The sequence below is a fragment of the Pipistrellus kuhlii genome, unplaced genomic scaffold (assembly GCF_014108245.1).
Source record: "Pipistrellus kuhlii isolate mPipKuh1 unplaced genomic scaffold, mPipKuh1.p scaffold_m20_p_30, whole genome shotgun sequence".
In the NCBI taxonomy this organism is placed as follows: domain Eukaryota; kingdom Metazoa; phylum Chordata; class Mammalia; order Chiroptera; family Vespertilionidae; genus Pipistrellus; species Pipistrellus kuhlii.
In genome coordinates this window covers 893,343-920,622 of record NW_023425530.1, presented here as the reverse complement: position 1 = coordinate 920,622, position 27,280 = coordinate 893,343, and the positions used below count along the sequence as shown (strand labels likewise).

Below are 27,280 nucleotides of genomic sequence, written 5' to 3'. Positions count from 1 at the left end.
GACCAGGCAGAATTAGCTGTGGGTCCCCACCCTGCCCAGCCAGCATGTGGGCCCAGAGGCTGAGGGTGGTGCCAACCCTCAACCCATCCTTGAAGGAGAGGTTGAGGCCCAGCAGGGAGGTGGGACCTCACAGGCACTGCTAGTGCGTTTCCCCCAGGGCCTTATCCCTGGGAGCCTGTCTTTGAGACCCATCCCTCACAGCCAGGCGGGCAGGAGCTGGGACACCCAGAGCTGAGGTTCTCACTGGGGCTGTGGGTAATGTTCACGGAACCCCATTTTCTGGTGAGACCTGGGCAGCAGTGGAGATGGACGGGATGGTTGGTAGGCCCATGTCCCTGGGCTCAAGTGAGTGGCCAATGAAGAGAACCCCCGTGACCTTGGCAGGAAGGAGAGGGAAGTCCTTCCACCTGGCTAGGCTGGCTGCACTGGGTAGGAAGGTGTCAGTCAGGAACCCTGGAGCCACCCCTGCCTAGAGAACTTCCTCCTGGGGGCCAAATGGACACAGAGACAGAGAAGACAGCCACACAGCTGAATTCCGAAGCATCTGGATCCAACCGTGCCTGAAGCCAGCTCTATCCCTGCACAATTCAGTTCCTGAAGCTTGAAAATTCAGTTCTGCTTCACATGGTTTGAGTCAGGTTTGAATCCCTTGCAACCAAGAGAAGTTTTGGTAGAAAAACCTCCCACTTGAGGGGCTGAGGCCTCCTGGGCAGTGCTAGAATCCCAGGAATCGGGTGAAGCAGCCCAGTGAAGCCTGGAGGTGAAGCTGGACCTACAGTGCCCAGCCAACCACTAGGTGCCCACCTCCCTGCCACAGGCTCCTCTTCCCAACGGCCCAACATCAGACCGCACTGAGTAGCATCCAGGACCGGCCAATGACAACCCCCCAAGAGGTCTTTATTGGTCCCCACAACCGTGACCCAGTTTCACTGTGGAGGCCACAAAGAACACAGGTAAGAAAAAGTCCATTTTCTCCAGGAAGAGTCTCTCATGGGGCAGGGTGGGGGGTGCTGTGCCCCTCTGGGGTCCTCCTCGGGGGTCCTCCTCTGGGGCCTGAGGGGTCCTTGTGCGTCGGGTGCTTCGGTCCCTCCTCCACTAAAACTTTTTGTTCTTGCTCAGCCGGTTGTGGCGCCACATGTTGTGTTTCCGCAGCAGCCGCCAGTGCTCCCAGGTCTCAGGGTCCAGCTCCTCCAGCTTCTTGGGGGGGCCCACATTCACCTGGAACAGCCTGACGGGGGATGGGCAGGAATCAGGGCCGCCCAACAGCCATCCACAACTCCTGGCCCCAGGTTCCTGGGGCAGAGGCAATGCCGAGGCCCGGGCAGGCCTGGGTCCCGGGGCTGTGATCTCAGGGCGGCCCCTCACCTTCCCTGAGCCAGGTTTCTGGCTGTGGAACAAGGAGGCACCTCCATCCCAATAGTGCTGATGTCTGAGGTGGGCACCTGCCAAGCCTTCTCCTGCCCCCGGGCCACTGTCCATGCTGTGCACCTGTAATGCCTCCCCTCCCGCTCAACCTTTCTGCACCTTCCCCAGCTTTAAGGATCAGCAACTGTCAATGGTTTCCATGTCGGGCTAATAATCTCAAGGCCAAGAGCAAAACTGAAATCTCTGCAGCCCCCAGGACCTGCCAAGGCTGGGTTCCATGACCTCCCTGCCTTATCCACCCCTGCTCTCCTCCTTGTCCCTAAAAGCTAAGTACAGTACTGCCCCAGGGCCTTTGCACTGGCTGTCCCCTTGCTGTTAAAGCTCCTTCTACCCACTCAGGTCTTCACTCATGCACTGCCTCCCGGGGGAAGTCCTCCCCCAAACCTTAGATGTGATCAGCCAGGCTCCTCCGCATCTGGTCACCGGTTCTCCCCACTCTCCAGCCTGGCCCACTCACCACTCGGGGTACTCGGCATCCGGCTTCAGGGCCACGTCCTGGCCCTCCTTGTAGATGTTAACGCCCATGGCATGCGTGGTGAGCCGGACAGGGTCTGTGCACACCTCTGGGTCCTTCAGGTCCTCACTGACCATTCCGCCGCCTTTGCCACCTTTGCCCCCCTTAACGGCTGGAGTGGGGAGGAAAGAAGAGTTCAGCCCCACTCAGTCCAGCTCCGCGCTCTGGCGGCCGGCCCTCCTTCCCCACCCCCAGTCTCTCAGGGTGGGCCCAGGCCCTGGCTGGCCCCTGTCTACAGCACTCAAATGATTTTAAGTTGGACATGGACACTGCAGTAAATAACACTGATGCTCAGAGTGACCAAATCACTCCTTTTCCATTCTATTTTGATTCTTTCTGTTTATCTCACAAAGAAAGTGCTGCTACGTCTCTTTAAGACCTAACATATATTTGGCAACTCCTTCTTTCACCAAAGATCAGGCATGGTAGTAGCCAGCTAAAATTCAAATAACTTTGTATTGGTTTTGCTTAAGTGGTTAATACTTAGACCCCACTGCACCCTCGAATTTCTGGTGATGACGTGCAAAAGGTTACACGGTCATCTAGGGCAGGGGTCGGCAAACTCATCAGTCAACAAGAGCCAACTATCAACAGTATGACGATTGAAATTTCTTCTGAGAGCCGAACTTTTTAAACTTAAACTTCTTCTAACGCCACTCCTTCAAAATAGACTCGCCCAGGCCGTGGTATTTTGTGGAAGAGCCACACTCAAGGGGCCAAAGAGCCGCATGTGGCTCGCGAGCCGCAGTTTGCCGACCACGGATCTAGGGAAAGAAACTGCATTGGGACGCAAGTTCCCGACCCCCTCTCTCCCACCCCCACCCCAGAAAACCCACGCCTGCGCAGTGAAGCGCGACTGCTCCACGTCACTCACACCGTCATCACAGGCTGCTCAGCTTCAGGCCAGTGCCAGCTCAGAGACCAGCTGCGCCCTACGCCCCCCAACTGCGCCTGCGCGTAACCTAGCGGCAGGCCACTGCACGTGGGTGCCTGGATTCTAAGAACCACCTCCCCGACCAGCGCCTGCGCAATACAAATCACCCCATGTCCTCACGGCTCCCATTAAGGTCTCTTAACGCAGCTCACCTGGTTTCTTGGCATAATCCCGCACCAGGAGTCTTCCAGGAGCGGCGGGGGCCGGGAGCTCCCGAGGCCGGCAGCCGGCCCAGGTCCGGGTAGCCCCGAGTAAGCGTCTGGCCGCCATGACGCACGCCGCCTGCCGGCACGTACACGTTTTTTGAGACGTCAGCGGCCAAAGGGTGCTTGAGAGAAAGAGGCTCCTAGAGGTTCCTGGGAAATGTAGTATTTCGGCCTAAGGCCTACATTTTTTGTGTCTTATTTAAACTTTTTATATCTATATTAGTTACTGTATGAGGCGATTTTAAAGGGATGTTTCATGGACTTCTTGCCCTTCTTCGGTTACTTATTTACTTTAAAAGGTCACACCTTATACATTCCTGATTCTATTCAACGCACAAATACTCAAAGCCTGAAAGTCATTAGATAGTAACAGGTTCATATTCCAGCCCAATTGTTAAATCCTTAACCGGCTTGATTTTGTTTAATCCTCACAATTACGAGATATTACCTCTCCTATTATTATAATTACCAAGTTATAACTGAGGAAACTGAAAATAAAAAAAGATAAATATAATTGGGAAAACCAAGGTTCAGGGAGGAAACGTTAAGCCAAGATGCGTCATTCGACCTCCCTACTGTAAGCCAAAAGGGAAATCTGTATACAATTGGGTCCCCACGCTACTTACATTGTCCTAGAGTCTAAAGAGACAATCTATCATTCACCATTAGTATTTTCCAGTCTCATATCTTCCCATTGGAATAACGACCACAGTCGTAAAAAACCGGTAGCGATTATTAACCCCATTTTGCAGCTTAAGGAAACAGGCCCAGAGGCCAGCCCCGACTCCCACGCTACGTAAATGGAAGCTTGGGATTCGAACTTGCAGTTCTGATACCTGGCGCGCCCCCCCCCCCGCCCCGCCCCGCGCGGCGAGGTTGGATGGGAGAACTACATTTCCCAGCAGGCTCTGCAAGGGAGCGCATGCCCAGTAGGCCGGGAGCGCTGGGCAGCTATATCTGCCGGCGCCCTGACCAGGAAAGGTGAGCGACGGCGGCTGGGAAGACCCTGCCGGCCTGGGATGTGGGACCACTGCGGGGTGAGGCCACCTCGATTTGCGAGGTGAGTGCCTTGGAGGGGCAGAGCGGGGTCTGGGGCCGGCGGCTGCGGCCTCGGGTCTGAAGTCTTGAACCTTGGGTCTGCATAAGGATTGGGTTTGTAGCTTTGGACTCGAGCTGTCTTTACACCGGATCTGAGGTCCGGGTCTTAGTCTGGGGGTCCACCTTGAGCGTGACATTGGAGGTTTTGAGATTAGGGTCGGCTTTTTGATGTTTCAGGTCTCTAGTTTTAAGTCTGAGGTCCTGGGTCTAAGTCTTGGGTTGGGGTCTTGAGTCCAGGATCTCGGGGACCTGCCCATGTTGGGTCTGTATAGCCAGAGTTGTATCTCTTGCCTGGGTACCAGTCCCGGGGCAGAAAGACTTGGAAGAGTAAGGGCTGGGGTGATAATGGGGAGAAATCAAGGTTGACAAGTATAAGGGAATCCCCCTGGGGTTTGGAGCCCATAATGTCACAGTGCCTTTCACAACTGCTCATTCTGCGCCTCAGTTTCATCATCTGTAAAATGGGGATCATAGCAGACCCTGCATTTCAGGATATGGTGGGATTAAATTATGTGTTATATATAAACAGCTCCCAGCTAATACCTAGCACCTGGTTAGTACCCAGGAAGTCTCACCTTTTAATCTCTTTCAGATGCTGGCCTGAGCCTGGATCCAGACCTTGAATTCCTGACAACTCCCCCAACCCCTCCAGGGCCTCTGGCCATGGACTTGGAGGAGCCCAGGGACACACCTGCACCCTCTCAGGACCACAGTCCTGACTGCCAGTGGGACCCAGTGCCGGAAGGCCCATGCAGCCCGAGTCAGATGGAACTTGACGGGCCAAATATTCAGGATCTAGTGCAGCAGTTTGAGGCTCTGCCGGGTGATCTTGCGGGCCTGTCCCCAGAGGGGCTCCCCTGCCCCCTGCACATCGCCACCGGTCATGGCCTGGCCTCCCAGGACGTGGCTGATGCCCATGGGCTCTTGTCTGCTGAGGCTGGCAGGGACGACCTGCTGAGCCTTTTGCACCTCGAGGAGTGCCCTCCTTCCCCGTCTTGTCCCAAGGAGCCTCCAAACCCTGCTCCTCACCTATTACAGCCCCCTGAGGACCCGGATGGGGATACTGGTTCCTCAGAATGGGCAGAGGGAGCCGCTGCTGAGCAGCATGGCCGCAAGAGCTCAAGCAGCTCCCCGGAACCCTGGCTGGAGACGGTCCCTCTGATTGCTCCTGAAGAGCGGCCTGCCAGTGCCCAGGTAGTGCTTGCCCCAACCTCCAGACCTTCTCTGCTGCCAGGAGCCAAGCCAGGGGACTCAGTCCTGCTCCTCTTTTATCTTCTTCTAGAGCCCCAAGACCGCGGCTTCCTACCCTGCCTTCCAGGAGGGTGAGTGCCCCACCCACGCTGCCCCCAGGAACCTAGGGGTTTCAGAACAGCCTGAATCAGCCTCCTGAAATCTGACTCAGCGTTTGCCAATAAGGAGCTGCGTCTAAGAGGCTGAGAATGGTTTTCCTTTGATTCCTGAAGGCCTGAGAGAAGAGAGACAGCTGTGGGGGTGTTCTAAAACGGGTAGACGACAGTAAGGCAGGCTGGGGTATTTGTGGCACTCTGTTCTACAGCAGGGGCTGGCACATTACCATCTGTGGACCAGCTCTGGCCCACAACCTGTTCTGGTAATGTCTTATGTGCTACGATGGCTTTTGTATTTGTAAATGCTTGGAAAAACCCAAAAGAAGAGCAGCATTCCTTGACACATGAAAATAATAATGCAATTCAAGTTTCTGTGTCCACAAATAAAGTTTTATTGGGACACCATCATATCTAGTATTCATTTATATATTGTCTGTGGTGGCTTTTGTGTTGCAACAGAGACCACCTGTCCCACAAAATAAAAATAATTTACCGTTTGGCCCTTTGTAGGAAAGTTTGCTAATCCCTGTTCCAAAGGCTTTGGAAGAACCAGTTTTGACCACCAGGAATATTCTAGAATTTTCCCCAAAACTATCTGAGGCTCTATGTCAAAAGCAAATTCTGTGATTGTAAGAGGAGGAGATGGTTTAGGCCTATAGTTCCAATAAGATTCTAGAGTTGTCGGTGGAGTTATAACTCACATACAGAGTTCCAGAACTGGGCATTGTGGTTCTAGGTCAAAGGAACATGGGCTCGTGTGTGTTCTGGAATGGTGTGCAGAGCTGTGTGGTTCTAGTCAGACTGGAAGTTCTAGAACCATCGAGTGACTAGAAAGTATCTGTGACACTAGACCAGTAGGAGATATTCTAGAACTAAGCAGAGCTGTCCAATTCTAGAGGAGTCATCAGAAAGTTCTAGAGTGGTGCCATACAATATAGTGTGAGCTATATATGACTTGAAATTTTCTAGTGATGGCTCTGGCTGGGTAGCTCAGTTGGTTAGAGCATTGTCCTGATACTATGCCAAGATTGTGGATTTGACCCCCAGTCAGGGCACACATAAGAATCAACCAATGAATGCATAAATAAGTGGAACAGCAAAATCATTGTTTCTCTCTCACATATATAAATTAAAAAAAAAAATTCTAATTAAAAAATAAACAGGTAAAAGTAATAACTCATTTTATTTTTTAAAATGTATTTTATTGATTTGTTGTGTGTTTTGCTTTTTTTTTAACTGAGAGGAAGGGAAGAAAGAGATAGAGAGTTAGAAACATCAATGAGAGAGAAACACCGATTCAGCTGCCTCCTGCACACTCCCTACTGGGGATGTGCCCGCAGGTACACACCCTTGACCGGAATTGAACCTGGGACCCTTCAGTCTGCAGGTCAATGCTCTATCCGCTGAGCCAAACCGGTTAGGGCAGTAATTAATTTTAATTAACCCAATGTATTTTAGAATAACATTTTAACATATAGTTAACATTTTATACTTATTTTACTTTTTGTTAATATTAGAGCTAAATTCCAGTGTGCATTTTGTATTTAACAGCACATCTCAGTCCAGTCCAGCCACATTTCAAGTGCATAATGCCCACACGTGCCTGGAGGTTTGATGTTGGATGATACAGTTCTGGAGCCCCAGAGCAGAGTTGTCTGTTATTCCACAATGCTTAGATCATGAAGGACAACAGGCAGAGATATCTGTAGTTTAAGCTCACACACAGGAGTGGGGTTTACTTCACTGGGGCCTGTACCTGTGGTTCTAAAACAAAAAAAGCAATAGCTATTTGGTCATAACATTCTAGAACTGCTGACAGAGCGGTTGTCTTGTTTTATGTTGCTCAGGAGATTCTACAGCCATGGGGGCAAAGCCTTATGTGCTTCTGGGCTGGTTTGGGGGAATTCTAGAACCATGCCCAGAGGTGTTTGTTTCTGGATGTTCAAGTAATTCTCAGAATCAGTGAGTGCATCGGTGGTCGTGAATTATTGATGGGGATTCTAGAACCATAGGAAGAGCTAGCTGAAGCTGTGATGATTAAGAAATTCTGGAATCGTGGAGTGGAAAAGTCTGATTCTGGAGTGATGCAGGTTCCTAGAACCCCTGACAGAATTCTGTGGTTTGAAACTCCACTCTGGAGTTCTAGAGACATAACTCAGAGCCATTTGGGGTTGTGGACAGCGTGAGGGGTTTAGATTTCTGAGGAGTTGTCTCTCCCCGAGTGGGCAGTGCTATGACTGCGGAGCAGAGTTTTCCACAGTTCAGTACGGAGAGGGGAGAATTTCATGGTTAGAGCTAATTGCCCCCAGATTGGTTCAGGGTGGATTCCAGAACCCACTGCGTGGAATTGACTACAGTTCTATAGTGTTGCAAGTTTTAGAAATGGGAGTGGGACCATCTGGCTGTGTAATCATGGAATTCTAGAAACAGTGATGAGGTTTCTGTTAGCATTAGTGCTGGGGTTTTTTTGTGTTTTTTTGTTTTGTTTTGGTGTGTGTGTGTGTTTGTGTTTTTATTGGTTTCAGAAAGAGGAAGGGAGAGACAGAGACAGACACATCAATGACGAGAGAGAATCACTGACCAGCTGCCTCCTGCATGCCCCCCACCGGGTATCAAGCCCACAACCCGGGTATATGCCCTGACCAGAAAGGGAACCGTGACCTCCTGGTTCATAGGTTGATGCTCAACCACTGAGCCACGACGGCCAGGTGACTAGAGCTGGTTTTGGATCTAGCTGTGCTGCTGGCCTCACAAAAGCCCTTCCTCTGCCTGGGAATCTGAGACGTGGACAGAGCTGGCTGTGGAGTGCCCGGCCACACGGTTCTAGATTTTCGAAGGCCAAGCTGCCGGTCTGTGTCTCCCGCGGGCGGGATAGCTCTGGGAAGGTGGGCAGACCTGTGTGAGCGGTACCGATCCGCAGAGGGCAGGCCTCTCTGTGCTTCCAGACTGTGCAGACAGCCAGGCCCTGGACGGACCCGTGAGGGGGGCCCCTCCCGGCCGGGCCTCGGGCTGACCTGCCTCCGCTGTTGCCCTCAGTATCAGGTCCTTGTGACCACGAAGACCTCTGTGATGGTGTCATATTTGGGGCCAAATACCTGGGCTCCACCCAGTTGGTGTCCGAGAGGAACCCGCCCCCCAGCACCCGCATGGCGCAGGCCCAGGAGGCCATGGACCGTGTCAAGGTGAAGCCAGGGGCTGGCAGGAGGGTGGGCGGGCAGGCAGGCTACAGACTAGGTCCTCCAAGGCCCGGGAGCCCGATGGGGCAGAGGCTGGTCTCTGGGTTCCTCCACCTCCTCCCCTCCCCCCACAGGCCCCCGACGGGGAGACCCAGCCCATGACCGAGGTGGACCTCTTCGTCTCCACCAAGAGGATCAAGGTTCTGATGGCCGACTCCCAGGTACGGGGCTCAGGCCCAGTCCCTGGTGCGGGGGGCTCCGCGGAGGCCTCCGCAGCCCGCCCAGGCCCGATCTCCCCCACCTCCAGGAGGCCCTGATGGACCACGCCCTGCAGACCATCTCCTACATCGCCGACATCGGCAGTGTGCTGGTGATCATGGCCCGCCGGCGGCTGGCCCGGCGCCCGGCCTCCCAGGCCCACGGCCACCGGCTCTACAAGATGATCTGCCACGTTTTCCACTCCGATGATGTGAGCAGCCGGCCCCGGGGTCCGGGTGCCCCCACCTCCTGCGAAGCCCCCCTGGCCACGCTGTTACCCCCTGCCCTCAGTGCTGGCCGGTCTCTCCACCCTCCAATGGGTCCCACATGTTCCAGTTTTCCCCGTGAGACCGTGAGACCGGTGCCGAATCCCGAAACCTTCCCTGCCCCAGGCCCGGCCCCCACTTTCCCGGGACAGTGGTTGTGTCCCCAAAACCCATGTAGGCGGTCTCCTGGGACTCTTGTCCCAGGTGGGTGTGTGGACTGGACTCTGAAGATGTCGGGGGATTTGGGGGACCAGCAGGAGGGTGGGACACCCCCTGGGAGACGCTGCCCATCCCCCGCAGGCCCAGCTCATTGCTCAGGCCATCGGCCAGGCCTTCGCGGTGGCCTACAGCCAGTTTCTGCGGGAAAGCGGCATGGACCCCAGCCAGGTGGGCGCCCAGCCAAGCCAGGGGGCCGTGGGCTCCGGCTTCCTTCACAACGGGGACCTCGACCACTTCTCCAACAGCGAGAACTGCAAGGAGGTGAGCGAGCGGGAGGGCCGCCCCCTCCCGGCCCCTCCGGGCGGCCCTCATGCCCCGCCCGGGTCCTCTCCTAGGTGGTCATCGAGAAGCGCCAGGGTGAGGGCTTGGGCGTGGCGCTGGTGGAGTCGGGCTGGGGGTCGCTGCTGCCCACGGCTGTCATCGCCAACCTGCTGCACGGGGGCCCCGCGGAGCGCTCGGGGTCCCTCAGCATCGGGGACCGCCTCACTGCCATCAACGGGACCAGCCTCGTGGGGCTGCCGCTGGCCAGTGTCCAAGCTGCCATCCGCGTGAGTCCTGGGGGCCAGGGGCGAGGGGCTGGCTTAAGGGCCTGCCTCCCCATGGGTCTGGGGAGGGTACAGAGGTACCCACTCGGGACGGGTCTCTGGGACCCAGCCCGGGAGGGACATGGTAGAGCCCGGCCAGCCGTGGGCTTAGGCAACAGGCTGGCAGAGAGGCAGGATTGGAGTGCAGGCGGCTAGTGGCAGTGCCGGCAGCTTTTCCTGCCTGCCATGAGGCAGCAGGTGTGTTCTGAGTCTTGAACCTTGTTGCCCAAATAGGGAAAGTGAGGCTCAGGAACGAGAGGAGGGAGCTGGCCAGGTGAGAAGAGTAGGTCTGACAGCCCACACAGCGTGACACTAAGTGCCTGCAACCCTGCCTGATTGCACATTAGAGCTTGCTTTTGACCATGAGGACACTGAGGCCCAGGGAGTCAGAGGTGAGAGGTCACACAGCTCTGACCCCGAGGCCATCCGACTCCCATCGGTGTTCTTGACTGCTTCTTGAGGGGTCTTCTAGAATCTAGAGCCTTGACTCCAAATCTCCATTTTCCGGGTGGGTAAACTGAGGCCCAGAGGAGGCTGCAACTTGCCAAGAGGTCCAGCAGCCGCCTCCCCCCCCCAAGCCCAGCTAGGCCAACAGCCCCTGTCCTGCACAGGAGGTCAAGTCGCAGACGTTGGTGACCCTCAGCATCATCCACTGTCCGCCCGTCACCACAGCCATCATTCGCCGGCCCCACACCCGTGAGCAGCTGGGATTCTGCGTGGAGGACGGCATTGTGAGGCCCCGGCCCAGAGCACTGTGTTGGGGGTGGGCAGCCCCAAGCATGGCCCCCTGAGCATCGTGACCCCTTCCTGTCCCGTCAGATCTGCAGTCTCCTCCGGGGAGGCATCGCTGAGCGTGGGGGCGTTCGCGTGGGACACCGAATCATCGAGATCAACGGGCACAGCGTGGTGGCCACACCACATGCCCGTGTCATTGAGCTGCTCACCGAGGCCCACACCGAGGTGCGTGGGCAGTGGGTGGGACCGGGGGTGCCCTCCCACCAACCCAGGCCCACGCCAAGCCCCCGCCTCCTCTCCCACCCCCAGGTCCACATCAAGACCATGCCAGCCACCACCTATCGCCTGCTCACGGGCCAGGAACAGCCTGTGTTCTTGTGACCAGCCACCACCCCCACCACTGTGCCTTAGCCCCGCCGGCCCTGGGACTCCGGTCCTTGGCTAGCTGGGGCCCCAGAGGATTCTTGGCTCTATATTATTTTCTGATTAAAAAAAAAAAAAATTAAAAGCTTATCAGATGGATCAGGTCTCGGGTCAGGGTGTGTGGGGTTAAGAGCAGAAAGACAGGACTTGGCTCTGGCACCCACGTCCTTCCTGGAAGCCACTAGAAGCCAGTGCTGTGAAAATATTTATTAGAGACCAGGGGGAAGGAGCAGGGTTTGAGGTCCGTATGGGAAACTGAGTCCAAGCGCCTGGGAGGGAAAGGGAGGATGGCCAGCCGCCACCTGGAGGGGGTCATAGGTCGGTGGCTGGGCCCCAGTCGTAGCCATCTTCATCAGAGGACTCCGCGTCTCGGGCTTGTGTGAACTTCCTCCTCACAGCTTCCCGCGCATATGTCCTGGGGACAAGAATAGAACAGAGGCTGCGAGTGAGGACTTACCTACCGCTCACCAAGGCTGACTACGAGGCCCGCTGGGTGTGGACAGAGATGAGCAAGACGGGGCTTGTGGGGTTGGTTTATTAATGAGCTCCTTCACAGCCTTCAAAGCCCTAGCTCCAATGTCCCCTCCTTCAGGAAGCCCTCCCAGAAAGAGGATCCCGTCTCCCGTGGCTCTGGCTCTGTCTTGCCTGCCAGAACAGGAGCGCCTCAGGCAGAGCCGGGTTCGAGGCCTCCTCCACCACCATCCAAACCCTGAGCCCAGAGAAAGGGTGAGGCCCCCGACCTGAAGCACAGGGCTCTTACCGCATGCTTTCCTGTCGCCACTGACCCTGCGGGTGGCAGCTGTCCACCTTGGGGAGGGAGGAAACAGGTTAACCCTGCCCCCAAAGGGTGATAAAATGGGGAGCAACCCCCGTCCCACTTCCCCACCTTTGCCCAGGCACTGCTACCCGCAAGCTTTCTTCTTGCCCCATCACAAGTCTACTACTCATCCCCAATTTTATTATTACATTTTACATATTTTTAAATTGATTTCTTAGAGGAAGGGAGTGAATCATCAATCGGCTGCCTCCTGCATGCCCCTTAATGGGTATCAAGCCAGCAACCCAGGCGTGCCCTGACAGGAATCGAACTGTGACCTCCTGGTTCATAGGTTGATGCTCAACCACTGAGCCACACTGGCCGGCTCCTCCCCAGTTTTAAATGAGAAAAGAGGCTGGGACAGGGGAGGCCTTGGCTGTCACCTAGCCTGTTAGCAGAGGGGGAATTGGGTTTCCCATCGGTAAAGTTCTTCAGAGGACTACTGTCAGGAGTTCCTAAGAGAGTTCGCACATGTGAAGTGCTTAGGGTAGTGCCTGCCCCTGTGTAGGCTGCCATGGTCAGCTGGGCAGGCGGGCACTGCCCAGCCCCAGGGGACACCAGTCCAGGCGAATCGTAGATTTGAACGTCCTTACACTTACCTAGGGAGGGTCTGAGGAAGGGTGCCTATGTCACACTCACAGGCCCTCCAGGTGCTGAGGCAGCCCCACGCAGAATAGGAATATACGTTATTGTTAAATATCCAGCTGTGAGCAGGGCTTGGCTAAGTGTGCCAAGTTGAAACAAACACCCTGTGATGCCAAGACTTTCAGCATCTGCCCTGTATCCCAGATAAGGAACTTCGCGCACAGAGGTGGAAATATTTGCTAAGTGATCCAGCACGGGTCTGATCAGAGAAGTCTGTTTGTTACATCATGGCAGAAAACAGGGTCCCCATTTGTCTGCACCACCCCACACCCTGCTCACCTGGGCCTCGCGGTGGCCTGAGGGTCTCCCATGATCCCGCAGGCTCGGGGGTTTCTCCACCGGCACAGGCTCCGAGGACCGGTCCAGGGCTGGGGCTGGGGGCCCCTCGTCCACGTCTGTGAGGGGCCCGCCCTCCCCGTCCGTGTAGCCCTCGCCGTCCGTCTCGTAGTCGCTGTTGACGCGGCTGTCACAGCTCAGGTCCGCGGAGCTGTCGTTCAGGCCACGGTTAGGGAGGTCCAGGTTGTCCTCCAGGGAGCCATCCAGCTGTGGGGGGTGGGGGGGGTGGTCTGGCTCAGCCAAAACCCCCAGCCCAGGCCCTCCTGGATCTCAGGCCAAACCCAGACCCAGGACACCATCTTTAAACTCCAGTCTCAAACCAGGGAAGACCCTTGACCCTCAAGTTGAGTTCTGACCATTGACTCTTTACCTGACCCCTCTCCCCCAAATTTGAGTTAAGCCCCAACCCCTGAATCCATCCCCAATCCCATCTCACTCAGGTACCAGATCCAGACCCCGATCTCAGGTCCGATCTTGGCCTTGGCTATGCCCTGAGCCCTCCCCTGCCCCGAAGCCCACACGGAGGCTCCACACCCCGGCGGGTACCTGGTCCTCGGCTGTCCAGATGGGCCGCATCTGCTGCTCCCGGATAATGGCCTTGAGCTCCTGGTACCAGCTGTCGCTCGTGCCTTGCAGGTGGATGGTGGCTGCGGGGAGGGGGCATCAGTGCGGCGGGGACTCAGGCCAGACCCGCGGCCGGCCCGGGCGCCCCTCCCGCTACCTGTGAAGAGGGGCTCGCTGTGCTTCCACAGCTTCTGGGCCTGAGCGTAGAGGCGGCGGGAGCTGCGGCGGGAGGCTGGTGCCAGCCACTGGCGCAGAGCCTTGAGGGCCGAGCGGCTCTCGGGGGCGCAGAAGACCACGATGGGGTAGTACTGCACGTAGTTGAGGCGCTCGACTGCTGAGGGCGTCACGTCTAGGAGAGCGTGCTTGTCCTGGGCAGGGCCCACGGTGGGGGCGGTGGGGGAGGACGAGGGTGGAGAGAGAAACACGCCCGGAAGCAGGCCGAAAGACAGGTGAAGAGTCAGAGGGAGAGTAAGGGTCAGGTCAGAGTGGATGCCGCCCTCGCACATCCCAGGCCAGCATGGGGGAGGTGGGGCCACGGTGTCTGAGGCCCAGAGCTCCAGTTGGAGTCTCTGCCTCTTCCCGGGGCTGTGTGTGACTCTGGGCAGGCTCTGTCTCCCTCCAGCCCTCACATCACAAAACCTCTCCCTGGGAGACCACACTCTCAGGGCGTGGGGAGAGGACAGAGCGGACCCTGGCCTCAGGTTCCCCATCCGTGAGACGGGGCCCTGCTTACTTTCTCCGCGATCACCCGCACCGTGTCCAGTTTGATGATCTTTGATGGCCTGTCAGTCCTCAGCACGCTCTCTGTGGAGAGGCAGCCGGCAGCTTCAATAGGGTAGTTCCCTGGCCCCGCAAATTCCTGTCTGTCTGTCCCTCCCCGGCTCAAGGACCCACCAGGGCTCCCCATTGCCCTCGAGAAGAATCCTAACAGCAGCAGCAGCAGCATCTCCCATTGGACTCGTGCCCCACACTGCTGACCTGTGTCCCCTCCTGACCTCGGCCCTCTCCTCCTCCTGAGGAGGGTGGCTGTTGCTGGCCCATCTAGCAGATGCGGAAGCAGCCTCAGGTCCATAGGTCACCCGCTCAGAGTCTGGAGCCAGTGGTGCCAGGGACAGGAGCCCGATGCAAAGTCTGTGCTCCAGACAATCGCTCTCCCAGGCTTGGTCCCAACTCTAGGCCTTTGCTTGGGCTGTGGTGACTCAAAAGAAGCTCCTCTGCCAGCTTAGCTCGGTGGATAGAGCATCAGCCTGCAGACTGAGGGGTCCCAGGTTCGATTCCAGCCGAGGGCACATGCCTGGGGTGTGGGCTTGATCCCCAGTAGGGGGCATGCAGGAGATAGCCAATCAGTGATTCTCTCTCATCATTAACATATCTCTCTCTTCTTCTCCCTTCCTCTCTGAAATCAATAAAGGCTTTCTGTCTATGGATCTGACTCCTCTAGGGACCTGTAGTGGAATCACATAGTATCTGTCCTGTGTCTGACTTATTTCACTGGACATAATGTCCTCAAGGTTCATCCGTGTTGTTGCAGGGGTCAGAATTTTCTTCCTTCTAAAGGCTGAACAATAGTCCATTGTCTGGAGGAACCACATTGTCTTTATCCGTTCATCCGTTCACCCGTGCCTGGACACTGGTGCTTCTGCCTCGCGGCTGTTGTGAATAACGCTGCTGCGAACCTTCATGCTCAAGTGTCTGCTTTCAGTTCTTTCCGTGGGTCACAAAAAGTTAGCTTCTTTTCAACCATTTCAACTATGTAAATACCATTCTCAGCAGGCTGTATAAAAATCGCTAGTGGGGCCGAAACCAGTTTGGCTCAGTGGTAGAGCGTCAGCCTGCGGACTGAAAGGTCCCGGGTTCGATTCCGGTCAGGGGCATGTGCCTTGGTTGCGGGCACATCCCCAGTGGGGGGTGTGCAAGAGGCAGCTGGTCGATGTTTCTCTCTCATCGACGTTTCTAGCTCTCTATCTCTCTCCCTTCCTCTCTGTAAAAAATCAATAAAATAAAATAAAATAAAATAAATTGCTAGTGGGCCAGATTTGGCCTGGAAGATGTAGTTTGCTGACCCCAATTCTAGCTTCTTTCTGTAGTTGTTATTCTCCTTGGAGGTCCTCATGTATTTTGTTCGATGCTGTGTCCCCATAGCTCAATAAATAAATCCCTTGGACAGAGGGCAGGAGAGCTGGCACACTGGCTGTCTGGTGAGCTGTGTGAAGAACTCGGAAGCTCTGTCCAGCCAGGAGTGACGGGGGACGTCTGCTGGTGGTTCCTGTTCTAACTCTTACCATCCCCACAGCGTCATTAGCAGCCCCTCTCTGCTGCCTCAGCCCAGGGGCTGGGGAAAGGCTAGGAGATGATTCACCAGCAGGGTTGCCGAGGAGCCTGGTTTCTCACCTGCGATCTCAAACTGGTCAGGCATCTCGGCAGTCAGCTTCTGCATAGCAATGTCCGCCACGGGCCCCAGGATCACCACTGGGCGCTTGAAATTGGCTGCGGGGCCAAGAGACAATGACAAGAATCAGGATCCCTTTTGTGGCAAACACTGCTAGGTTCTTGCACCACCACTTTCTACCTCCCCTGTGGTATCATCTAGCTAGGCCTTTGGTTGGTCAGCTAAGACTACATCTACCAGCCCCCCTTGCAGCTAGGGATGGCCATGTGACTAAGTTCTGGCCAATGGGGTGCAAGAAGAATTAATGTGTGCAATTCTGGGTTGTATCCTTTAAGGAGAGGGGTGAGTCCTCCCCATCCTCTTTCCCTTCCTGCTGGCTGGAATGTGGGTATGGGTGCACTGTTTGACTACACAGGCAAAAAAACACAAAAACAAACAAAACAAGACAAAGGAGCCTGGATCCCTAAAACTGAAGTAGCCAGACCATACTCAATAGCTTACACTGGGACTGTTACTTGAAATAGAAACTTTCTCTAATGCAGCTGTCACTTGGGGTCTCTGCTATGACAGTTGAATCTAGTTAGCTCAGTGGTCCGCAAAAGTACAACTTGAGGGCCACATTCAGCCCACTGCTTGTTTTTGAAGTTTTATTGGCACAGTCATGTCGACTCATTTATGTACTGTCTCTGGCTGCCTTCCTGCAGAGTAGAGTGGTTTGGAAAGAAACTATCTGGCCCACAGACTCTAAAACAGTTACTGGCCAACCCTTTGCAGGAAGAATTTTGTTGAAGCCCGGACTAACTGACAGACATTCTCACCAATGAGGAAACAGGTGCAGAATAACTCTTGGCGGGAGGAAAGAGAGTAGCCAGCCCTCTCCCTGCACCTTCTTTTTCTCCTCTCCTTCCCGGCCTATCTCTTAAAAGCTCAATATATTCCTATTTCTGACCTTTCATTGGCTGGGGGTGGAAATTGAGCACATGGCCTTTGGTTTTTAAGTCTTTTTGTCTGGATGTTGGTGCAGCTGCTGAAGAGCAGCCGAGTCCTTTCTCCTCCTCGGTGACTAGCTTGCTCTTCCCGTCCTCCCGCAGTGCTTTTTTCTAAGGGTCCCTGCAACTGGTTCTAATCCCTTCTTCCCTGAGGCTGGGCAGGAGCTCAATCTCCCCCTTCCTGAGTCCGGAGAAGGCTGGCCCCTCCCCTTTCTTGGGTAGGGAACGGCTCTGTGTTTTTGTGCTGGCGTGGTTTTTTTTAAATTGTGGTAAAATATACATAACATGAAATTTACCTTTTAAATCTGTACATTGTATTAGTACATTCACAATGTTGGGGGACCTCCTATGAGTGGAATCCCACAGTATCTGTCCTGTGCCTGGCTTCTTCCACTGAGCATAATGTCTTGAAGATTCATCTATGTTGTAGCAGGGGTCAGAATTTTCTTCGTGTGTGTGTGTGTGTGTGTGTGTGTGTGTGTGTGTGCACGCGTCATGTGCGTGTGTAGGTGAACCACATTGTGTTTATCCACTCATCCATGGGCACTGCGTGTTTTCACCTCTTGGCTATTGTGAATAACGTTTCTATGAACCTTTATGTTCAAGTTAGTGGCAGCTTTCAGTTCTTTTCATGTATCACAAAAATTTTAAATTTCTTTTCAACCATTTAAAATTGTAAATACCACTCTTAGCAGGCTGTATAACATTTGAAATGGGGCTCATCTAAACCAAGATGTTCTGTCAAAACACATACCAGATCTCAAAGATTTAGTACCAAAAAGAAAAAAAAAGAGAAAAGGTTGTGAAATACCTCATTAATAATTTTGTATGGATTTGGTTAGAGCATGTTTAACATTATTGCCCTGGCTGATGTTGCTCAGTGTTTAGAGGGTTACGGGTTCCCAGTCAAGGGCATGCACCTGAGTTGCAGGTTCAATCCCTGGCCCCAGTCTAGGCGCATTTGGGAGGCAAACAATTGATGTATCTCTCTCACATCCATGTTTCTCTCTCTCTCCTTCCCTCCCTCCCTTCCATTCTCTCTAACAGAATCAATGGAAAAAATATCCTCGGGTGAAGATTAACAAATATATATATATATATATTAAAATTATTTTTGACCATTTCTTTTTATAGATTTTATATGTGGCTCGCATATAGAAATTGATTCTTAAGGAACGAAGCCCTTTCCTGTCCCCCGTGCCCTAAAATCACCAGATGTGGCTGTTTTTGGTGGAAGGAGAGAGGTAAGCGTCGTGGCCTCTGACGGCTACATCAGAATGTCTGCAGGCCCCTCAGCCTGGCCCCACCTTCTCGGAGCACCACACGTTCATATGGTGGGTAGTGACCCTGCCTGGTCAGATCCGACAGGTCCTCGCGGCTCCGATGGGTGGTCTTCTTGGCTCCCCGACGAAAACCCCGCAGGCGCCAGAACTCTGCCCGTCCACCAGAGCCCGCCGAGGCGCCAGGCCCCGGCCCCACAGCCCGCTGGGCGGCCTCCAGACTGGCCAGCTGCTCTGCCCTGGGAGAGGGAGGTTAGGAGCGCTGGGATCAGCATAATGACAGCCCCAGAGACAGCCCGTCCCAGGCCTGCATCCACGTCACCTCACAGGGAGAAGGGACTCTGCAGAGGGGATTGAGTTAAGGCTCCTGAGATGGGGATGACCCTGCCTTCCCCCGGGGGATGGGTGAGAGGGGGCAACGTCATCACAGGGTCCTCATAAGAAGAGGCAGGAGCCGAAACCGGTTTGGCTCAGTGGTAGAGCGTCGGTCTGCGGACTGAAAGGTCCCAGGTTCGATCAAGGGCATGTACCTTGGTTGCGGGCGCATCCCCAATAGGGGGTGTGCAAGAGGCAGCTGGTCGATGTTTCTCTCTCATTGACGTTTCTAGCTCTCTCTCTCCCTTCCTCCTCTCTGAAAAATATCAATAAAAAATATTAAAAAAAAAAAAAAAAAAGAAGAGGCAGGAGAATTATGTTCTAGTTGGCTGTGCTCAATGGTTTGAGTGTCGGGCACAGACTGAAGGGTTGTGGGTTCGATTCAAGGCAAGGGCATGCACCTTGGTTGCAGACTCAGTCCCTGGTCCCATTTGGGGCACATGCAGGAGGCAACCAATCAATGTTTCTCTCACATCGATGTTTCTCTCTCTGTCTAACCCCCTCCTTCCCACTCTCTTTAAAAAACATTTCCTCCGGTGAGAATTAATAAGAAAAAGAAAAAGAAGAGGCACGAGGGTCAGAGTCAGAGACGGAAGAGGCTGTGACGCTGGGAAGAGGCCGGGAACGGTTCTCCTCTGGAGCCTCCAGAAGGACCAGCCCCGCCCACACCGGATCGTAGCCCTAAAGCCTTCATTTTGGTTTTTGTGTGTGTGTTTTCGTTAATCCCCACCCAAGGATATTTTTCCATTTCCATTGATTCTTAGGGAGAGTGGAAGAGAGAGGGAAAGACATCGATGTGAGAGAAACACATCGATTGGTTGGCTCCTGCAAAAGCTTGACCAGGGTGGGGGATGAGGAGGTACGTGCCCTTGCCTGGAATCGAACCGGGACCCTTTGGTCCGCAGGCCGAAGCTTTACCCAAACCGGCTAGGACTGAAGCGTTCATTTTGCATTTCTGACCTCCAGAATTTGCGTGGATTGAAGCCATTGCATTTGTACCGAGTTTTTACAGCAGCCCTGTGAGTCCTGTCCAAGCGCGACTGTACCCCCCACCCTTTGGCACATCGCCCTGAATGAACCACTAACATTGTGGAGAGTGACAGAGCGGGAGATGGAGGCTGGGGGAAATGGAGGCTGGGGGAGGGGGAGATGGAGGCTGCACGGGGGGGATGGAAGCTGGGGGTGGAGGTGGGGATTGAGGCTGGGGGAGGGGGGATGGAGGCTGGGAGGGGTGAGGCTGGGGGGGAGATGGAGGCTGGGGGAGGGGGAGATGGAGGCTGGGGGGATGGAGACTGGGGGGAGATGGAGGTTGGGGGGATGGAGGCTGGGGGGAGATGGAGGCTGGGGGGATGGAGACTGGGGGGAGATGGAGGCTGGGGGGATGGAGACTGGGGGGAGATGGAGGCTGGGGGAGGGGGGATGGAGGCTGGGGGGAGATGGAGGCTGGGGGATGGAGGTTGGGGGGGAGATGGAGGCTGGGGGATGGAGGCTGGGGGAGGGGGGATGGAGGCTGGAAGGGGTGAGGCTGGGGGGGAGATGGAGGCTGGGGGAGGGGGGATGGAGGCTGGGGGGAGATGGAGGCTGGGAGGATGGAGGCTGGGGGGATGGAGGCTGGGGGGGAGATGGAGGTTGGGGGGATGGAGGCTGGGGGAGATGGAGGATGGGGGAGGGGGGATGGAGGCTGGAAGGGGTGAGGCTGGGGGGGAGATGGAGGCTGGGGGAGGGGGGATGGAGGCTGGGGGGAGATGGAGGCTGGGAGGATGGAGGCTGGGGGGGAGATGGAGGTTGGGGGGATGGAGGCTGGGGGAGATGGAGGATGGGGGAGGGGGGATGGAGGCTGGGGGGGAGATGGAGGTTGGGGGGATGTAGGCTGGGGGGAGATGGAGGTTGGGGGGATGGAGGCTGGGGGATTGGGGTGGGGTGGAGGCTGGGGGGGATGGAGGCTGGGGGAGGGGGATGTAGGCTGGGGGGGAGATGGAGGTTGGGGGTGATGGAGGCTGGGGGATTGGGGTGGGGTGGAGGTTGGGGGGAGATGGAGGCTGGGGGATTGGGGTGGGGTGGAGGCTGGGGGGAGATGGAGGTTGGGGGGATGGAGGCTGGGGGAGGGGGGATGGAGGCTGGGGAGGAGATGGAGGTTGGGGGGATGGAGGCTGGGGGGATGGAGGTTGGGGGAGAGATGGAGGTTGGGGGGATGGAGGCTGGGGGATTGGGGTGGGGTGGAGGCTGGGGGGGGAATGGAGGCTGGGGGGCAGCCTGGCGGGGGTGGGGGAAACGTGGTTCCCACCTCCTCTGGTTGGGGATGACGCCGCGCTCCTGCTCGCGGAGGTCGCGGCCCATGCGCACCGCCAGCCACTGGCCGCCGCGGGCGCCGCTGTGCCCGGGCCCCGCGTGCAGCGTGTCCAGCACGTGGAAGACGTCGCCGCGGGTGAAGCCCAGGCCGTAGGGGGGGCTGGGCTCCAGCTCGAAGTGCGTGCGGACGTAGAAGGAGTCGCCCACGCGGGACTGCACCATCTTCCGGAAGACTGCGGGCGGGAGGGGCGCTGAGCCGTGGGGCGCCGCCCGGGCCCCTCCCCGCCGGGGCCTCCCCTCCCCTCCCCCACTCACTGTCCTGCTTCCGCTGCGTCACCAGCTCCACCTCCTCGCCCAGCGGCAGCCCCAGCAGCACCTGCACCGCCTCCTCCCGGGTCAGGTTCTGGAAGGGCACCTCGTTCACCTGCCAGGGGATGGGGAGGGCGGGGTGACCCCAGCTCCTCTCCGGACCAAGCTCACCCCAACGCCGGGGCCCCCGCGATGGGGGACAGCGGACGGGGCAGCTGGGCATCGCAGACCAGAGCCCAGGGCACGGGGACTGGCACCGGCGCACAGGACCGGGGCGTGGTGGGTTCTCAAGGCGGTCATGACCGGGGCGGGAAATTCTGCGACATCGCAAAGAGCCTCAGTCACCGGTCGTGACAGGGACACACAGTACCCATGTCACAGGCACACAGTACCCAGGACACACAGTACCCAGGTCACAGGCACCGGGGTTATGGCGGGGCCGACAACATGTGGTCCCAGACGCTGGGTCACCCGGCTCTCAGCCGACCCCGGGGGACACGGGCTGTGACAGACCCGGGAGCGTCGCCCAACACGCCACCGCCAGCCACCTGCAGGATCTGGTCTCCTTCCTGGATGCCCTGCTCCTCCGCCGGGCTGCCCTCCTGCACCCCCGACACGAAGATGCCCACGTCGTTGCCCCCGGCCAGCCGCAGCCCGAGGCTGGTGCCCTTGTAGAAGCGGACCACCCGCGAGTCGGGGCTGTACCTGCGGGGGTGGGGGGGCAGAGGCAGGGCAGTTGTCCGGCGTGGGCAGAGAGGTGATGCCCCGGGCATCCCCAGGCCCCCCCCCCCTCCCGGGTTGGGGGAATGTCCCGTTGGCGGGCTTTTCATACCCGCGGTCCTCCGTGCTCTGGCTGCTGGGCACCCGGTAGATGTCGTAGCTGCTTTGCCCGGGGGTGTCTGAAAGGGAGCCGCTGGTCTGGATCCCGGGCACACTGCCCAGTCCAGCCACCAAGCCTCTGCCAGAGGGGGTCCCTACCCCGTGTGTGCCACCACCCAGCCCTCGGTCCTTCCCAGGCAGCTGTCTCTGACCTTGTAGGCCCATGCCCACTCTCCCGCTCTGCCTGGCACAGCCTCGCCACGTGGGATTACGACGGTCAGAGGCGGGGTGCTCAGAGCCCACACGCACCCTCCCTCCCTCCGCTTACCTGGTTCCAACGTGGTTCTGGAATCCACAGAACTTTTCCGCCAGAGCTGCGGGCTCTCCCTGGTGGGGAACAGGCTTGGGGTGAGGGGGGGTGTGTGTCAAGGGGTGACGTTTAGAGCTGTCATGTATCTGAATGCAGATGCAAGTCTTGGTTCTGCCCTTCCATCGCCATGTCATAGCAAACCGATTGCTCTCCGGCTCAGCCTCGGTTTCCTGCCCTGAGCCGCGGGGACGGCTGAGGGGGGTGAGGTTTCCAGGGAGGGCTGGTCAGTCCGCGTGGGACGAACAGACACTTTGTTGCTTTAATATCAGAAGTTCCAGGGGTTGCTGTGGACCACATGGCTGTGTCCCCTGCAAGCTCACATGTTGCAGCTCTAACCTCTGAGGGGACTGTGTGAGGAGGCAGGGCCGGCGGGAGGTGACGACGTTTAGCTGAGGTTATGAGGGTGGGGCCCCGGGTGGCACTGGTGTCCTTATAAGAGACACCAGAGAGCACTCTCTCCCCAGGTGAGGACACAGCAGAAAGGCAGCCTTCTGCCAAAACCGGTTTGGCTCAGTGGATAGAGCGTCGGCCTGTGGGCTGAAAGGTCCCAGGTTCAATTTTGGTCAAGGGCATGTACCTTGGTTGCAGGCACATCCCCAGTAGGGGGCGTGCAAGAGGCAGCTGATCCATGATTCTCTCTCATCAGTGTTTCTAACTCTCTATCCCTCTCTCTTCCTCTCTGTAAAAATCAATAAAATATATTTTAAAAAAGAAAGGAAAAGAGAGAGAGAGAGAGAGAGAGAGAGAGAGAGAGAGAGAGAGAGAGAGAAAGGAAAGAAAGAAAGAAAGAAAGAAAGAAAGAAAGAAAGAAAGAAAGAAAGAAAGAAAGAAAGAAAGAAAGAAAGAAAGAAGAAAGAAGAAAGAAAAAAGAAAGAAAGAAAGACAGCCGCCTGCAGGCCGGGAAGAGTCCCCCTGGAACCTGACCCTGCTGCACCCTGACCGCTGACCCCCAGGCCCCAGAACCGGGAGAAATAACGTCTGTGTTAGTGCCCGGGCTCTGGCATCCTGTTAAACCACAGAGAGAAAACAGTCCCCTGCAAAGCCAGCCCGCTGTGAACAGGCGCGGGCGCTTCCACGCCTTTCAGATGCTTGCCGATACACCTGCGGGGGGAAGGGTATCCCTTTGGGAGAAACCCTGGATCGGGCCGTGTGTTAGCATGTACGGCACGCCTCCCGGGAAGGCCCGGTGCCGCCATTGGAAACACCACACTCCCCCCCCACACATCCCCCACGTCCGGAACGGATCAGTAGATTCGGAGGCTGCGCCAGAGAAACCTGCCAAGCTAACTTGCCCCCATTTGTCTGTGTGCTGGCTACTGGACTACACCCTCAAGGAGACATGCCCACGTTCCCCTCCTGTTCAACATGCTGGCCAACGGGGGGTACGTACACCGGGGAATTGGTGCGGTTGGTGTCAGGACTCCGCTGCCTGTGCTGGGGTGGTGGTGGGACGTGGGATGGTGGTGCCTGAGACAGTTCTGAGCAGAGGTCTGAGATGTCTGTGGGAGAGAGGGCATCCCGTCAGCCACAGTCACACCTTCCAGGCCGGACCCATTTCATAGAGGGGAACATCAAGGCCCCTCCCAGCAAAGGGACCCAGGCCAGCGTCAGGCTCAGCCAGCTAACCCAGTCCTGACGTGCTCTGTGGCCTTCGGCCAGTTCCAGTCCCTCTCAGTCTCTCAGGGCGGGCTCGGGGACCCCTTAGCTCTGCCCCTCACTCCGTCCCTTCCCCCAGGGCCTGCCTCCGGCCCCTCACCCTCCAGGAGGGAGCTGTCGCTGTCACTGACAGCTGGCGGGATGTTCACCAAGAACTGCTCTCGGTCCCTGAGCACCAGCAGAGTCAGCTTCCCTTCCGATTTCTCGATCAGCTGCCGTGTGTCGCTCAGCGACAGATTCTCGCTGGACACCCCGTTGATCTAAAAGGGACCAGGAAGGAAGAGAGAATGTGAGTTAGTGAGAGAGAGGGGGGTACCGGAAACAGATACCGTGGTGGGAAGACAAGAAACACGCCATCACCGGAGTTACTGAAAACAGACATCTCCAGAGAAAAGGTTACAACTGGATTCCCGCTGGGAGAGGCGTCCATGCCGAGAACTAACTTCCACAAGAATCCCAGACACGGGCCATTTCCTAAGGAGCTGGAGGGAATCGGAAGCAGGTTGGCGCTCTCACCTCGCTGGAAGGGGAAATTTCTTAGGAGACGCTGTGAGCACACATTAGAAATGAGTCTAGCCCTAACCGGTTTGGCTCAATGGATAGAGCGTCGGCGTGGGGACTGAAGGGTCCCAGGTTTGATTCTGGTTAAGGGCATGTACCTTGGTTGTGGGCATATCCCCAGTAGGGGGTGTGCAAGAGGCAGCTGATCGATGACTCTCTCATTGATGTTTCTAACTCTCTATCTCTCTCCCTTCCTCTCTGTACAAAATCAATAAAATATATATATTAAAAAAAAAGAAAGAAAGAAAGAAAGAAATGAGTCTAGCCCTAACCAGTTTGGCTCAGTGGATAGTGTCGGCCTGGGGACTGAAAGGTCCCGGGTTCGATTCCAGTCAAGGGCATGTACCTTGATTTCGGGCACATCCCCAGTAGGGGGTGAGCAGGAGGCAGCTGATCGATGTTTCTCATCGATGTTTCTAACTCTCTATCTCTTTCCCTTCCTCTCTGTAAAAAAAATCAATAAAATATATATTTTTTTTTTTAAAAAAAAAAAGGAAAGAAATGAGTCTGATTAGGAGGGAGAGGATACTGAAGGGGACTGCGAGGCACTCCAGGAGGTTCCGGAAACAAACATCTAGAGGCAGGTGAGCAGCTCAGTGTCCAGGGAGGCCTGGCGTCATTTCCACTCACACGGAGAATCCTTTTCTGACTTTCTCCCTCGGGAGTGTCTGTTTTCAGTAACCCCGGGGATGGTGAGCTCTGGCCTCCCACAAAGCTGCTTCTAGGGTTGGCCCCAAACCACTAAACACAGACAATTCCTCAGGGTCATCACTGGAAATAGGTTCCTCTGGGGAGATTCTGGAAGCAATCAGCTGGAATTGGCTTGGGAATCAAATGGGGGCATCAAACAGCTGTTCGGGAGCAGAGTCTGGACAGACACCAGCTCCTCAGGCAGAGCTGCTCCTCTCAGCCTGCTCTCCCCTCAGCACCAGCCTCCTAAGGCGGGTCTGGAATCAGAGCTGTAGCCAGCTGACCCCACTGACTCTGATACTAGAAACAGACATCCCAAAGGGGGTACTAGAAACTGACATTTGGCAGTGGATTCGTAGTAGATGGGGTGGAGGGGAGAAGAGGGGAAAGCCATCTCCAGCTTTTGGGAAACTGGCAGCCACACAGAAGTCAAATGGCTCAGGGTCAGCTCTGCTAAACTTGACCTATGACTCGGCGCCACTCATCACCCCTGGCCTTGCCCTCCCTGTCCCAAGCTCCCAGCAAGAAGCCTGGGCTCAGCCCCAGCTGGTTTGGCTCAGTGGATAGAGTGTCAGCCTGCGGACTGAAGGGTCCTGGGTTCAATTCCTGTCAAGGGCACATGCCCGGGTTGTGGGCTCGATCCCCAGTGTGGGGCATGCAGGAGGCAGCAATCAGTGATTCCCTCTCACCATTGATGTTTCTATCTCTCTCTCCCTCTCCCTAAATGAACAAAAATATATTTTAAAGAAGAAGAAGCCGAGACGGGTTTGGCTCAGTGGATAGAGTGTCGACCTGCAGACTGAAGGGTCCCAGGTTCGATTCCGGTCAAGGGCATGTGCCTTGGTTGCGGGCACATCCCCAGTAGGGGGTGTGCAGGAGGCAGCTGATCGATGTTTCTCTCTCATCGATGTTTCTGACTCTCTATCTCTCTCCCTCTCTGTAAAAAAATCAATAAAATATATTTTATAAAATAAAAGAAAATGTAGCCGGGACCGGTTTGGCTCAGTGGATAGAGTCGTGTCGACCTGCGGACTGAAGGGTCCCAGGTTCGATTCCGGTCAAGGGCATGTACCTTGGTTGCGGGCATATCCCCAGTAGGGGGTGTGCAAGAGGCAGCTGATTGATGATGCTCTCTCATCGATGTTTCTAACTCTCTATCCCTCTCTCTTCCTCTCTGTGAAAAATCAATAAAATATATTTTAAAAAATAAAGAAAGAAAGAAAGAAAGAAAGAAAGAAAAGAAAAGAAAAGAAAATGTAAAAAAGAAGCAGCAGCAGCAGCAGCAGCAGCAGCAGCCTGGGCTCACCTGTAGGACAAGGTCTCCTTCCTGCAGCCCTCGGTTCTGGGCGGCCAGGCTTGAATCTGTGATGTGCTTGATGAAGATCTGACTTCCCAGTTTGACCCCAAACTCTGTGGGGAGAGGGGGGAAACTGAGGCAGGGCCTGGGGTCCGGGCTGCCGGGTCCTCTCAGAGCTCAGCCTCCTTGCCTGCCCGTGGCCTCCCCGCTCTCAGGGCTGCTGTCCCACAGGAAGGCTCAGGCGCGGCTCCCTCCCCGTCATTCCCGGCTGCTCCGACAGGGACGGCCTGAGAGCACACAGGGTGTCCCTGCAGGGACTCGGGGGTCCCCGCACGAGGCTCCGGAGTGTGCTTCCAGCCTCTCCCGGCTTCCCCAGGCCCTGCGTTCCCGCCTCCGTGGCCCTGCCTCCATCCTCACCGCCAGCAGCACAGCCTCCGCCATCCCTGACTCTCTCCCTCCTGCCTCCTGGGATAAGGTGACCACACGTCCCGATTTTTAACAACTTGTCCCGTGTCCTGCGGGGTTTTTAAAAAGTTCCCATTTTCGGAAAGAAACTTTTTTAAAACGCCGCAGGACACGGGACAAAATGTTGAAAATCGGGACTGTCCGGCCGAAAGCGGGACGTCTGGTCACCTTATCCCAGGAGGACCTGTGATGACCCTGGGCTGCTGGAGAACCCGGGTCACCCCCATCTCAGGGACCTTCGTCGT

The 27,280-nt window shown here is 56.1% G+C and overlaps 3 protein-coding genes across 6 annotated transcripts in view; 1 reads left to right on the top strand and 2 right to left on the bottom strand.

Moving 5' to 3' along the window:
- Positions 1-873: 873 nt before the first annotated feature.
- Positions 874-3,175, bottom strand: MRPL54 (mitochondrial ribosomal protein L54). The gene is made up of 3 exons (XM_036459976.2): positions 3,026-3,175; positions 1,883-2,051; positions 874-1,228 (listed from the first exon to the last, which is right to left on the bottom strand). Exons 1-3 carry the CDS (start codon positions 3,141-3,143, stop codon positions 1,096-1,098), a joined length of 420 nt encoding a protein of 139 aa, XP_036315869.1. The 5' UTR covers positions 3,144-3,175; the 3' UTR covers positions 874-1,095.
- A 769-nt stretch (positions 3,176-3,944) lies between these two features.
- On the top strand, positions 3,945-11,283 carry APBA3 (amyloid beta precursor protein binding family A member 3). The gene is given in 12 exon segments (XM_036459908.2): positions 3,945-4,034; positions 4,036-4,060; positions 4,770-5,371; positions 5,460-5,499; positions 8,560-8,705; positions 8,834-8,920; positions 9,007-9,168; positions 9,524-9,703; positions 9,778-9,990; positions 10,638-10,757; positions 10,846-10,986; positions 11,071-11,283. Coding segments are annotated over 12 exon segments (1,863 nt in total). The 5' UTR covers positions 3,945-3,959; the 3' UTR covers positions 11,143-11,283.
- Positions 11,284-11,376: 93 nt separating this feature from the next.
- The window catches only part of TJP3 (tight junction protein 3), a 34,139-nt gene continuing 18,235 nt past the window's right edge, over positions 11,377-27,280 (bottom strand). For all 4 annotated transcript variants that reach the window (XM_036459881.2, XM_045589064.1, XM_045589063.1 and 1 more), the window contains 16 exons: positions 26,580-26,683; positions 24,123-24,282; positions 23,757-23,865; positions 22,325-22,383; positions 22,010-22,076; positions 21,726-21,882; positions 21,184-21,292; positions 20,864-21,101; positions 18,232-18,443; positions 15,938-16,033; positions 14,280-14,350; positions 13,704-13,914; positions 13,529-13,629; positions 12,926-13,189; positions 11,945-11,991; positions 11,377-11,599 (listed from right to left, as the gene is read on the bottom strand). In XM_036459881.2, the coding sequence (XP_036315774.1) occupies positions 11,497-11,599; positions 11,945-11,991; positions 12,926-13,189; positions 13,529-13,629; positions 13,704-13,914; positions 14,280-14,350; positions 15,938-16,033; positions 18,232-18,443; positions 20,864-21,101; positions 21,184-21,292; positions 21,726-21,882; positions 22,010-22,076; positions 22,325-22,383; positions 23,757-23,865; positions 24,123-24,282; positions 26,580-26,683 (2,108 nt within the window). In that variant the 3' untranslated portion in view covers positions 11,377-11,496. The remainder of the gene's footprint in view (positions 11,600-11,944; positions 11,992-12,925; positions 13,190-13,528; positions 13,630-13,703; positions 13,915-14,279; positions 14,351-15,937; positions 16,034-18,231; positions 18,444-20,863; positions 21,102-21,183; positions 21,293-21,725; positions 21,883-22,009; positions 22,077-22,324; positions 22,384-23,756; positions 23,866-24,122; positions 24,283-26,579; positions 26,684-27,280) is intronic.